At 37.5% G+C, this 14,272-nt stretch overlaps 1 protein-coding gene across 1 annotated transcript; it reads left to right on the forward strand.

The window, feature by feature from the left end:
• Window positions 1-287: 287 nt before the first annotated feature.
• LOC146913716 (uncharacterized) lies at window positions 288-12,612 on the forward strand. Its single transcript, XM_085720972.1, has 4 exons — window positions 288-361; window positions 1,366-2,666; window positions 11,360-12,094; window positions 12,239-12,612. Exons 1-4 carry the CDS (start codon window positions 288-290, stop codon window positions 12,610-12,612), a joined length of 2,484 nt encoding a protein of 827 aa, XP_085577098.1.
• Window positions 12,613-14,272: the final 1,660 nt, after the last annotated feature.

Consider the following 14,272-nt stretch of genomic DNA (forward strand, 5'->3'; position numbering starts at 1 on the left):
CGAAAGTGGTGTCTTTGTAAGGGCATGTTTGTTTCGGCATTGCCGTTATTAATAAAAGTTATCGTCTTTTCCGCGACTCTTTGTTTTTTCACTTTTAGTGCCTTTTTCTTGGAAATAATGGTAATGCCAGAAAAAACCAAAACATCTTTATTTTCTTATTAATTTCAAAAATTTGCATGAAAAATATTTTTCTAAAATCATCCCAATCATATTATGCAGATTGAACCATAATAAACCCGTTGAACACAGTGACCCTATGGTTCCTCCAAATTTTGAATTCCCTGTATATGAAGCCGAAGATGAGGAGGATAATGAAGAGATACCATATGAGATCACTCGACTGCTTGAGCAGGAAAGAAGAGCCATTCAGCCTCACCAGGAAGAAATTGAGCTTATCAACCTGGGCACTGAAGAGAACAAGCGGGAAATCAGAATTGGTGCTGCACTCGAGTCAGAAGTGAAAAAGAAAATCACTCAGCTTCTCCATGATTATCCAGATGTCTTTGCATGGTCCTATGAAGATATGACGGGTCTAGATCCCAAGATTGTGGAACATCGGATACCGACAAGGCCTGAATACCCTCCTGTCAAACAGAAATTGAGAAGGTCTCGTCCAGACATGGCTCTTAAGATCAAGGCTGAGGTGCAAAAGCAAATTGATGTGGGTTTCCTCATGAAAACTGAATATCCTGAGTGAATTGCCAACATTGTACCAGTACCAAAGAAAGATGGGAAAGTTCGAATGTGTGTTGATTACAGAGATCTGAATAAAGCCAGTCCAAAAGATAACTTCCCATTGCCTCATATTGATGTATTTGTTGACAGTACTGCTCAATCCAAAGTGTTTTCCTTTATGGATGGTTTCTCCGGTTATAATCAGATACGGATGTCACCTGAAGATAGAGAAAAGACATCCTTCATCACTCCGTGGGGAACATTCTGTTACAAAGTGATGCCGTTCAGCTTGATAAATGCTGGTGCTACCTATCAAAGAGGTATGACTACTCTGTTTCATGATATGATTCACAAAGAGATTGAAGTATATGTTGATGACATGATTGTGAAGTCAAGTGATGAAGAGCAACATGTTGTGTATTTGAAAAGGATGTTTGAAAGACCGAGAAAGTACAAGTTGCGTTTGAATCCTAACAAGTGTACATTCGGTGTAAGATCTGGAAAGTTGCTAGGCTTCATTGTCAGTCAAAGAGGCATTGAAGTTGATCCTGACAAAGTCCGAGCCATCAGAGAGATGCCGGCTCCTCAAACTGAGAAGCAAGTCAGAGGTTTCCTCGGACGCCTGAATTACATTTCAAGATTCATATCTCACATGACTACCACCTGTGGACCAATCTTCAAATTGCTCAGAAAGAATCAGCCTGTTGTATGGAACGATGAATGTCAGGAAGCTTTTGATAGCATCAAAGAATACTTGTTGGAACCACCTATCCTTGTCCCGCCAGTGGAAGGAAGGCCTTTGATTATGTATCTGTCAGTGTTAGATGAATCCGTGGGTTGTGTCCTCGGTCAACAAGACGAGACTGGAAAGAAAGAACATGCTATCTACTATTTGAGCAAGAAATTCACCGACTGTAAGACTCGGTATACGATGCTTGAAAAGACTTGTTGTGCTTTAGCTTGGGCTGCCAAACGCCTGCGTCAGTATATGGTGAATCATACAACTTGGTTGATATCCCGAATGGATCCAATTAAGTACATCTTTGAGAAGCCTGCTGTTACCGGAAAGATTGCACGTTGGCAAATGTTGTTGTCTGAATATGATATTGTGTACAAAGCTCAGAAGGCAATCAAAGGAAGTATCCTTGCTAAGCATCTTGCTTGTCAACCTCTTGATGATTACCAGCCGATTAAGTTTGATTTCCCTGATGAAGAGATTATGTACTTGAAAGCAAAAGACTGTGAGGAACCACTGATCAATGAAGGGTCGGACCCCAATAGCAAGTGGGGATTGGTATTTGATGGTGCTGTCAATGCTTGTGGTAAAGGGATTGGTGCCATCATTATAACTCCACAGGGGCACCACATTCCTTTCACCGCACGAATAACTTTTGAATGCACGAACAACATAGCTGAATATGAAGCTTGCATCTTGGGCATTGAAGAAGCCGTTGACATTAGAATTAAGCACCTTGACATTTATGGAGATTCTGCACTTGTCATTAATCAGATAAAAGGTGAATGGGAGACTCATCATGAGAAGTTGATCCCTTACCGTGACTATGCAAGACGACTGTTGGCATACTTTACAAAGGTTGAGCTGCACCATATCCCTCAGGATGAGAATCAGATGGCGGATGCTCTTGCTACTTTATCTTCTATGTTTCATGTGAACCACTGGAACGACGTGCCGGTAATCAAGGTGCAGCGTCTTGATAGGCCTGCTCATGTGTTTGTTGTTGAGAATGTGCCAGATCAAGCTAATGAAGAAGTGAATGACAGAAAGCCTTGGTATTATAATATCAAACAGTTCTTGCAGAATCGTGAATATCCACCTGGTGCTTCCAACAGGGATAAAAAGACTCTGAGGAGATGGGCTAGTAGATTCCTTCTGGACGGAGAAATCCTATACAAAAGGAATTATGATATGGTCTTGCTAAGATGTGTTGATGAACGAGAAGCTAAGAAATTGATGCATGATGTGCACGATGGTACTTTTGGGACCCATGCCACGGGCCATACCATGTCAAGAAAACTGTTAAGAGCCGGCTATTACTGGATAACTATGGAGCGTGACTGTCACAAATATGCCAAGAGGTGCCACAAATGCCAAATCTATGCTGATAAAATTCATGTGCCTCCACATGCCCTCAATGTTATCTCTTCCCCATGGCCTTTCTCTATGTGGGGCATCGACATGATCGGAAGGATTGAACCAAAGGCTTCCAATGGGCACCGTTTCATTCTAGTGGCAATTGACTACTTCACCAAGTGGGTTGAGGCTGCTTCATATGCAAATGTGACCAAGCAGGTGGTTGTCAAATTTACCAAGAATAACATCATCTGTCGATACGGTGTCCCCAACAAGATCATCACTGACAATGGTTCCAATTTGAACAATAGCATGATGCAAGCTTTATGTGAAGAATTCAAGATCGAACATCACAACTCTTCTCCCTACAGACCTCAGATGAATGGTGCAGTTGAGGCCGCTAACAAGAACATCAAGAAGATTGTTCAGAAGATGGTCACTACTTACAAAGACTGGCATGAAATGCTCCCTTTTGCCTTACATGGTTACCGTAATACGGTGCGTAGTTCAACAGGGGCAACTCCTTTTTCTCTAGTATATGGCATGGAAGCAGTTCTCCCTCTGGAAGTGGAGATTCCATCTCTTCGAGTGATCATGGAAGCAAAGTTAACTGAGGCTGAATGGTGTCAAAGTCGGTATGACCAGTTGAATTTGATTGAAGAGAAACGTATGGATGCTATGACTCATGGACAGTTGTATCAAGCGCGAATGAAGAATGCTTTTGACAAGAAAGTCCGACCTCGAGAATTCAAGGAAGGCGAACTTGTATTGAAAAGGAGGATAAGCCAGCAACCCGACCCAAGGGGCAAGTGGACACCTAACTATGAGGGTCCTTATGTTGTCAAGAAGGCTTTCTCTGGTGGTGCTTTGATCCTTACACACATGGATGGTGTTGAACTTCCGAATCCTGTCAATGCCGATATAGTCAAGAAATACTTTGTCTAAAAAGAAAATAACAGCGTGGTAGGTCGAAAACCCGAAAGGGCGGCCTAGGCAAAAATGCGCTTCCCGGTGGATCGAAAACCCGAAAGGGCGATCCAGGCAAAAGTTAGGGACACAAAAAAATGAATATGAAAAAAAGCTCGCTGAGATTGTACGCAACTCAGGCAAACATGAGCGCCTCGATGAGCCGAAAACCCGAAAGGGCGGTTCATGCAAAAATGAGGTCGATAATAAAAGACAAGTAACTACATCTGGCAAATCATCATCACCCCTTGGGGCATCTGTAACTGTCAATGATCGTCTTCATCAGATGCTTCTGTACTTGTGAATTCAAAATTTCTATGAAATGTAGCGGTCATCGTGTTCAATGTACCACCAACCAATAAAATTACCATTTTCCAAGCTTTGTAAATCTGTGGAGTTATGCCTTTGGCTGACCTTCACTCTTCTACATCAATTTGAGCCTGTGCTTTTGTTTGAAATTCTATTTCCTTTCTACTCTCAATGCCATATACAAACTATTTTCTTTCTATTTGATAATGTCAATGTCTGAAACAAATATCTTTTAAAAAAAATTGAAAAAAATCTTTTTCTGTCTATTTTGAAAGCAAACCTGAGCAACAGGGTACATTCCATTGAAACATGCATGAATAAATGAGTGTCAATGTCCATTTCAATACATATTACAAGCAAGTTGTTCCCCAGGATGATCTGTGGTCAATGGCAAGAATGAAAAAACAGAATGAAAAATGAAAATGAAAAGCTCGCTAAGTTGAAAACCCGAAAGGGCGGCTTAGGCAAAAATGAGCACCCCGCTGATTGACAACCTGTGAAGGCAATTCAGGCAAAAATGGGGCAATAAAAAGAATTTATTCCCGGTGAATCGAAAACCCGAAAGGGCGGTTCAGGCAAAAATGGGATTGAAAAATGAAAAGAATGAATAATATGAAAAGCATGGACCACAGATGCGAACATCCAATATTCACCCAGCACTGACACGCCTAGCAACGGCGACATGTATCGTGTGTGAAATGATATGTTGCCCTCATCCATGGTTTCGATACGTCTCTCAACGACAGTCTCTTCAAAGAGGATTCCTGTGCATATGTTATAGCACGAGCCACCACGTGCCCAATCTTCCAATGTTTCGTCTGTCTTTGTGAAACTTCTCTGTCAAACTACAAACCAATCATGCATTTCCAAGCATTCATACATGCATAATCATGCATTCCATGTGCTCATACATTTGATGATATTGTTATACCATACATACACGTTACATTCCCAATTCCAACTTTCAATTCAACTCAATCCCGGTTCCAATTCAATTCAATTTCAATTTCCAATTCAACTCAATACCAATTTTAACTCAACTCGAACTCAACTTCAAAATTCAATTCAATTTCAACCCTCAGTTCAATTCCAATGTCTATGTCTATGTTAAACTCTCAATTCAATTCCAATGTCTATGTCTATGTTTGTGTCTCTGGCTATTCTCAACTTTCTGTCTTTCAATGTCAACTTTCAATTCAATTCAAATCAATGCTAATCTACTCTCAATGTGTTTTTGGGCCAACAATAATGGTCATGTCTGTCTTCAAATTAAGTCAATATCAACTCACCCTCAATTTTTATCTTTTCAAATCAAACTTCCAATTTGTATCTTGTTATTGGTCAAGTGGCAAGTTCGATCCAAAGAACAGCTTGTACCTGCTTATATGCCCATGTTCCCGGTCAAACGACAAGTTCGATCCAAAAACAGTTTGTACCCAGCTTGTGTTTTGTTATCGGTCAAACGACAAGTTCGATCCAAAGAACAGTTTGCACCTACCTACATGTTGTGATATTGATCAAGCAGCAGGTTCGATCCAAAGAACAGCTTGTATCAGCCTCTTGCTATGTCTCCAGGCCAAACGGCGAGTTCGATCCAAAGAACAGTTTGTCCCTGCCTATCTGTTTATGTTTTCAATCAAGCGACAAGTTCGATCCAAAGAACAGCTTGTATCTTCCTATATGTCTATGTCTCCGGTCAAGTGACAAGTTCGATCCAAAGAACAACTTGTACCTATCTTGTACTTCTATTCCCAGCCAAGTAGCCAGTTCGATCCAAAGAACAGCTTGTGCTCACCTTCTGTTTGTATTACTTGGACAAGTGGCTAGTTCGATCCAAAGAACAGCTTGTACCTCTCTTTTGTCCCCTGGTTTGTCTACCTTGTTAATGTCTACCTAGATCCCCGGCGATATGACATGCCCCGTAGACTCCAGTTGGTTGTCTTGCATTCATAATCAAAATGTTGCATGGCATTTATGTTTTGAAAAAAGTGAGAAGCGTATTGTTATGTCCAAAAACAGTGCAAATGTTAATATTTAAGTATCTTCGTCCCGTCAAATCAAAGACTTCGTCTCTTGACTCTCCGGACAAAGAAACTTAAATAGGGGCAGCTGTTATACCCTAATTTTGGACCTAAAAATACTAGCTCAATTCTTCTTTTCTTGCATTTCAAGTCACTCAAAAGTTTTTTGCATTTCAAGTTATTTGAATTTGTCTCTGATCAATTGCATATTTCTCTGCATTTTATTCCAATGTTATTTGCAAAATCCATGAAGAAGGGCATTTTAGTCATTTTCTGCATCCAAACTCATTTTAGTCCTTGAAAATTGTTCGTGTCTTTTCATTTGATTTGTATAAGCCCTTGTTTTAATTCCATGTCAAAATCCATTCCAAAAACTACATTTGAAGTCATTGTGAGTCAGTTTAGCCCCTAGGGGCATTTTAGTCATTTCCTGTGTTAAAACTCTATTTAATCCCTAAAAAACTTGTCTCTGAGTCTTTTCATTTAGTTTGTATAAACTCTTGCTTTAATTCCCTGTTAAAAAAAACCATTTTAAAATTGCATCTGAGTCATTCTGAGTCAATTTAGTCCCCAGGGGCATTTTGGTCATTTCACACAAAATTTTGACAGAGAGAGGTTACTTTAAAGTACCTCATTTAGTAGTTGGTTCATTTTAGTACGTTTTGTTATTTTTAATTGTTTCACTTTACGTTATTTTCCATTTACCAATTTTAATTCAATTTTATTTTAATTTTCATTTTAGTCCTCCAAGTCTTAAAATTTGCATTTTAGTCCTTTTTCATTTTTAGTTTTCTTTAATTGCAGTTTCGTCCTTTGACCAGTTTTACATTTTAGTCCTTTAAGTTTCAAACTTTTGTTTTTAGCCTTTTTTAGTTTTGCAGTTTGGTCCCTTAATTGCAGAAATTGCAGAATAGTCCTTTTTTTTTAAATTTACAGATTGGTCCCAAACTTTCAAAAATTGCAAAGAGGTCCCTAAGTCCAAATCAGTCCAAATTCGAATCAAGCAGGTCAAGTCCAGTGTCCAAACCACGTGTCAGCTCATTATTGGTCCAGAAGGCCATGTGTCAGCCTATATAAGGCCACATCACTGTACAAGTCAAAGAGATCACCATTCATCACACGCCAACTCACAAAAACAGATTCCATTTTTCATTTCTCAGAAAAATGGATCAAAACCACAAACTCATATGAACTTCAAGAACATTCATCAAGAACTCAAACCCTAACCGTTTCGAACTTCCAATTCCAGACCAGACTTCACAAATTCGCACTAATTTTCTACCAATTCCACAAGATACAAGCTCAATTCACGTTCCATTTCAACAGAATCCAACAATTTCAAACGAATTCGAAGCAGGTTCTCAGAGATTCACCAGGGAATCATCATCATCGAACCTTAGCCTTGTAATTCAAGCGTGAATTCGTCAAATTACGACGAATTCAACACGATCACAAGGAAGGTGTTGAGAGAAAGAAGAAGAGAAGTTGAATTCGAAGAGAACCAGAGAAGAAGAAGAACAACAACAACGAAACACTTACCAGAAGCTTAAAGAAGATTCGAGAAGGTTTTCTTCGTCTTCTCACTCAAATCTCCATTCAAATCCAGGTAAACATACGAATCCTTCTCGTTTTTGTTTTAAATCATCATCGAAGGTTCGTAATTGAAAATAAATGGTGAATCTAAGTAGATTAGCAAGTTCTAAAACCGGTTCATTCGAAAAAGATTGAAAAGGATGAAAAAATTTGAAAACCGAAACCCTAAAATGTAGATCTACAATGATTCACCGTTTATTTCGTAAAACTAAGTTCAGATTCGTAATCAGCATGAAAAATAGAGTGGTTTAGGGTTTAGATCCATGTAGATCGGAGAAGATTAGGGTTCCGTCACCGGAATCTTCGCCGGCGGTGGTCAAGTCCGCCGGAGAAGACGACGGAAAGTCTAGAGAGAAGGGAGAGAAGTCTGAAACTTAGAGAGAGAAAGAGAAGTGGGAAATGGCCTTGGACCGGCCTGTTGTGTATATAAAGGGCCTTGAACCAGACCGGTTCACTTGAACCAGTCTGGTTCACCCCTGAGCCTTGAATCCCGACCGTTGGATCTAGGGTTGATCCAATTGGATCAATCCAACGGCCTCTGTGCTTCCCTGGTGATCCAGGTCCATTTCCCTTTGGGCCTGGGCTTCTCCCTTCGTTGTTCCTTTGTTTTTTTTGCTATGTACACTTGTTTTCTTGCTGTTTAAACCCCTGCGTGCTTATTTTGTACTGTAAAATTCCCTAAAAATTTACACATGTTCTTGATGATTTTTGTGAGGTTTTTGTGCCATTTGTTTACTGGAAAACTTGATAAAAGATATTGACATATTTTCTTGCTTATTTTTTTAATCTTGTATTAAAAACCTATGAAAAATTGCTTGATTTCCTTTCTAATTCTTGAAAATATTTGTGGTCTATACTACGTGATTTTGTAAAGTTTTTTTTACCAATTGTTTTAAGTGTGTTTTGCTGCATGTGTGAATAATGATCAATTGCTTGCTTTGTAAGTTTTGTTTGTAGATAAATAATGTAAATATGGCTAAATTCACTTCAAAATGCATAGCTTATCATGTTGCTTTGATTCTCACTCTACAACCTGAGTTTGTGCCTTTGAAAAATGTGTTGAATTATGAGAATTATAGGCCATGTGATTCTAGTATTTTTTGAAGTGGAGTTTTAGCTATATTTTGCATTATCTTGTGTTAATTTCTATGCCCTTGTTATAATTTTTCTCTTGCTTTACTTTTACCTATTACACCTTATGCTACTAACAATTTCATTGTGTTTCATTCATTTCATAAACATTTCATCCTCCATCTTACATTCTTAGCCTTTATTTTCTTGCATTTTACAATTTATGCCAAGACTTAGAATGTAAAGACCTAGGAATTCTTGTACTTTACCTTCTGCCTTTAAAATTATTGCAAGACCATAGGATGTATCTAGGCCAATGATGTAAAGGACAATGGACTCTAATGATGTACACCGACACAAGCACCGACACATGCACACACATCACATGGATACTTTAGATGTATGTTTAGGGTATGCATGCCTAGATGTATGTTTAGGTGATTGAATGTTTAGATGTATGTTTAGGACCCTTGAAACTTAGACAAAAATTCTCTTTTCAAAAAATATGAACAAATTCACTCAAATCAATTTCCAAATAAACCTTGGGATCAAAATCCCATTGTATTTTCCTTTTATTTTCTTAAACAAAAACTTCAATGAATTCTAATAATACTTAGACCTCTTTTGCAAAATAACTAATCTCACTTCACCTTTTCCAAATCTCATGCCCTTGAGGCCTCTTTCTATTCTTCAAAATCCCATTTTCAAACTTAAAATCAATCAACGAAAACAAAAATATTTTTGGAAGAGAACTACATGGAGTTTGATCCCTTAAAAGGGTATGTAGGCAAGAAGTCAAAACTTCTCCAAGTCCAATAAAATAAAAATTCAAACATTCTTCTCCCTCCAATTCTTGACTTAGCAAACTCTTAAGTGTAAATATCCTTTTTCAAATAGCATTTAAAAATAAAGCGCGCGCGTAGAAAATAAAGACGGTTCCTATAGGATACTATAGTCGTTATGGGTGCCTAACACTTTCCCGTAGCGAAAACAACTCCCGGACCTCGATTCTCAAGGGTTTTGTTTATTTTTCCCTTCCCAAGAAAAAATGAGATATCAAAGGTTAAAAAGGTTCAAACTTAATCAATGTTTGACACCCGAAAAACCAAGATAAAACACGCGTGATTGACAAGTCTTCGTTGGAATAAATGATGTTACTATTATGATCATTTATTCCAACTAAGACATTTGAGTCAATCATCATGTCATCATTAATGAAAGTGGTACATCACTAAGGGAAGAAATTAAAGGATTGATAGGGTGATTAATTTAGCCTTACTTTAAAGATTTGTTCTATCGTAAAAAGACATATTTTGAATTTGTAGGTTCGAAGTTCGAACCATTGTCTTTCGAGAGAGGTAAAAGTAATTTCTTTTTAAATGAAAATATAGATTGTAAAAAGATAAATGCTAGCAACACACATTCTAACACACAATTTTCAACATATTCTCTTTGATTGGTTAAAATTTACATGGGACCCATCAAAATTATAAGGGACATACATAATTTTTTGGGACTCATGTGAATTTAACCAATCAAAGAGTGTGTTGAAAAGTGTGTGTTAGAATATATGTTGCTAGCATTCCTCTTGTAAAAAATTGAGCATTGATAGGTTGAAATATATAGCTGGAAACCCACCCTTATACACCCCCCAAATGGTAGGGTAATTTTGATATTTCAACACTTAATTGAGGGCAATTTTGTCAAAGCACATATAAACCTTATAAAAAAATAAAATAAAAAAGGCACAAATAAAATCAGCACGTTTTCTCTTCCTCTCCCCTCACCGTCCCTCTCTCCTCCTCCATCACCGTTGTCGTCCGCCGCTCCCTCACCCTTCTCTCCGCCGTCTCATCACCTCCATGTGTCATACAAACCTCCTCCCACTCTTATGTGGCACTTTTTTTTGTCTCATCTAAAAAAAAAACAAAAGGTCAGTTTCTCTTCCTCATTTTTTGCCTACTACCTCCGCCGTTAATCCACCTTGTCTCCGCCGACCTTGATACAAGATCTCACACCTTCTCGCTCTCTCTCTCTCTCTCTCTCTCTCTCTCTCTTATATGGTGATCGGAAACAGAGAGAAAATGGGCAGAGGAAAGAAAGGATGAGAGATAAATAGTGTTGTTTTGTCATTTTGTCTTTTCTCCTTTTTTACATTTCATTTTGTTTTTAGTTTTTTATTGTATTTTTGCCACATAAGCATGTGTATAAAGGTGGGATGGAAAATGGGAGTGTCAACCTAACATAACTCTAAAAAATTATAGGTTATTTGGTCATTTCACAAAAATTAAGACATGTAATTAATTTTGAGTGAGAAAGAGAGATTATAAGTCATTTTACAAAATTATATTTCATTAAAATAAAATAAAGAATTGAAAGAAGAGAGATGCATTGTTTGATTTCATGTCCGTTTTATCAAACTCACATAAGCTCCTTACTTCTGGCAAACCTAAAGGTTATCACATACATTCCTCTATTTGGGCTGGCATGAAGTAAATGGTTAATATTGTTAACATGCATTCAACTTGGACAATTGGAAATGGAGTTAAAGTGTCTTTCTGGAAGGATAGATGGTTAGAGAGACCGATAATGGATATTTGGTAGAATCCTGCAGATTTACATCATTGTTTAGATATGACAATCTCTGACTACACCTTGGATGGCTCTTGGAATCTCCCCTCTTATTTCAGAATCAAAGATAGTGCTCTCACTGATAAGATATTCCATATCACTCTTCCTATTGACCCCATTGAGGATATGCTTATTTGGACCGCTTCTACTGATGGTGCCCTGTCCAATAAGCTTGCCTACTCATCTATGGTCAGCCATGGTACTAAGGTTCATTGGGACAAGCTCATTTGGAACTCCTACGTTCCTCCTACTAGAGCTTTCATAAGTTGGAGGCTCTTTCATAATAGGCTCCCCACTGATGAAAATTTGTGGAAAAGAGGTTGTTATATAGTGTCCATATGTTGCTTTTGCAGGAAACAATCTGAGTCCTCCAGTCATATTTTCCTCCATTGTCAGGTCACAGCTCAGCTTTGGGATTTGCTTAGCAAGGGTAGTGGTCAGCATATGGATCTCACTTCTGGTCTCTCTCTTGTTCTGAGTAGTGCCGGGGTTGGTGGCAAATTGGCGCATCAGATTGTTAATTTTGTTATTCTTCATACCATTTGGTGTATTTGGCTTGAAAGAAATAACAGATATTTCAATGACAAGCAGTCCACCATAAGCACTATGCTCAATATCATTCAGTCAGAGGTTAAACTTAGTTTTCATCTTGCTCTTACTCATGGTGCCGCTGTTATGGCTGATCTTAGATTGTCTCAACTGTTTGGTATTCCTTTGAATTCTCAGGTGCCTCCCTGTCTGTCATTGGTTCCCGTCTGAAGTGGGATGTATTAAATTTAATTGTGATGGTTCTGCTTTTGGGACCCCCCTTGCGGGTCCATTGGTTTTGTTTTAAGAGATTACAAGTCTACTTTCTTAGGCGCTTTGGTTCATAACATAGGCTATGCCTCTCCCCTTAGGGCAGAATTCAATGCTTGTATGCTAGCCATTGAAAAAGCCTTGGAGTTACACTTTACCGACATTTGGCTTGAAACTGATTCTACCATAGTGGTTAAAGCTTTTCACTCCTTTGAAGGTATCCCTTGGCGTTTACAGGTCAGATGGGCAAATTGCTTGCGGTTTTGTAAGGGAATCCGTAGTAGATGCTCCCATGTTCATAGATCGGGGAATCTGGTGGCAGATGCTCTTGCTAAGAATGGTCAGGGGCTTGCTACACACTCTCTGCAGTGGTGGGACGCACCCCCCTCTTTTGTTTTACCTTTTATGTTTAGAGACAACATAGATTTATCTGTTAATAGTCCTTCTATGAACTGATTGTACACAGGTTGTAGGCCTTTTTGTGCTCTTTTATAGCATTCTCTATTTGATCCAAAAAAAAAAACTCACATAAGCTCCAACTTAGCTGCTTCGATAAATCACACCATCATCAAATAGATGAAATAGCAAACAAATATAGAATAATAAATAATTCATGAAGTTATTATGCTAAATTTGGTGTTTGGATTAAATTGTTATGTTGTTGTGAATTTTGCGAGAAATGTGTCATAATCATGGAAGTTGTTGTTTAATTGTGGATTGGGTTTAATGATTTGAATTGGTAAAGTGTTGTTGCAATGAAATGAAGAGAATTATGTTGTTGTTGTGTTGTTGTTGATGAATTGAAGATGTGAGGAAGTTGTTGTTGTGGCTGCATACTTAAGAGTAAAATGAACATTCTAAAAATTTAAGTAGACATTTTTCATGTTCTATCGATTAAAATTGATTGACAATGTTTTTTTCTTAAATGACTAAAAACCAAGAACATATTTTACAGGACTAATTTTTTTTTTATATATTTATAGGGACCAAATTTCAGTTTTAGATCATAATAGATAATTGAAATCTTACTAGTAAAGGAGAATCAATGTCCTTGAAATGACTATGAGCCCTCTTAACATCAACAGGATTAAGGGATGCAGCCACAACCTTGATCAGCACTTGATCTTAGGATCAAACTTTAGAACATCTTCTATGTTACCATATTGAGAGTAAACCCAAGTTCTAGTGTGAGATGGAATAATAAGTGTGCTTTGCCATGATCACTTTCCTATCAAGAGTTTTAATAGAAAAAAAGATAAAAGAGTAATTACAGGAAAAATAGATAGGACGGGACTTTGAAGTTGAACTTTGTCTTGTTGATTCTTTTGTGATGATGCCGGTCAATTTTCGCTATTATTTATAGGTAGGATAGTGTGTGTGTGTGTGTGTATATATATATATATATATATATATATATATATATATATATATATATATATATATATATATATATATTGGATTATCATGATATTGTACGAAGTTTCCTCTGCCGCTTAGCAATGATTCTTCATCGAGAAACTTGTGGGTTACACAAGATGAATTCTTCCTTTCCAATCGAATTTCGTCAATATACATGAGTCAGGAATCAAGCCCCTGACCACATGCTTACGGGGAGATGGGATGAGTAATATGTTACGATGCAGGAATCATTATAACCCATGTTCATTTCACAATAATAAGACTTCATTATTCCTTTTTTTGTACTTTTGGCGAAATTCATTCAAGCATGCATGATAAGATGATTTAGGGGCTAAGTTCATGAAGTGACCTTGTTATTTTTTTTTCTAGCAAACTTGAATCGACAGTATCATTTTAAACAATGGAAATGAGGGGATAAGAGGAACATTCAATTTTGTGGTATGCATATTTCCTCAATTTTGTTCTCTCGAGTACAATGTACTTCGTACGTTTGATTTACATATTTATAAAAAGAAGTTGTTATCAAATAATTATTAATCTCATTTTCTAAGGTCGTATATTAATCATATTATTTTATACGTACTCTCTAATTAATACTATGTTCATCATTCTCAATTCAATATATATTCTATGATGAATTAGTACAATGAAACTGTTGTTTTTGGATTTCCAAACTGTTGTATTTGGATTTCCAAAT

The sequence above is a fragment of the Medicago sativa genome, chromosome 6 (genome assembly GCF_051527215.1).
Source record: "Medicago sativa cultivar Bolivia chromosome 6, Bolivia_mono, whole genome shotgun sequence".
NCBI lineage: Eukaryota > Viridiplantae > Streptophyta > Magnoliopsida > Fabales > Fabaceae > Medicago > Medicago sativa.

Bases quoted from the DNA above. Each gene is read 5' to 3' on its own strand.
- LOC146913716 (XM_085720972.1), top strand. From the start codon at position 288: ATGAAGCCGAAGATGAGGAGGATAATGAAGAGATACCATATGAGATCA. The intron at 362-1,365 runs GCCATTCAGCCT...CAAATTGCTCAG, and splicing joins TGCTTGAGCAGGAAAGAAGA to AAAGAATCAGCCTGTTGTAT. The intron at 12,095-12,238 runs GTCTGTCATTGG...TTCATAACATAG, and splicing joins GAATTCTCAGGTGCCTCCCT to GCTATGCCTCTCCCCTTAGG.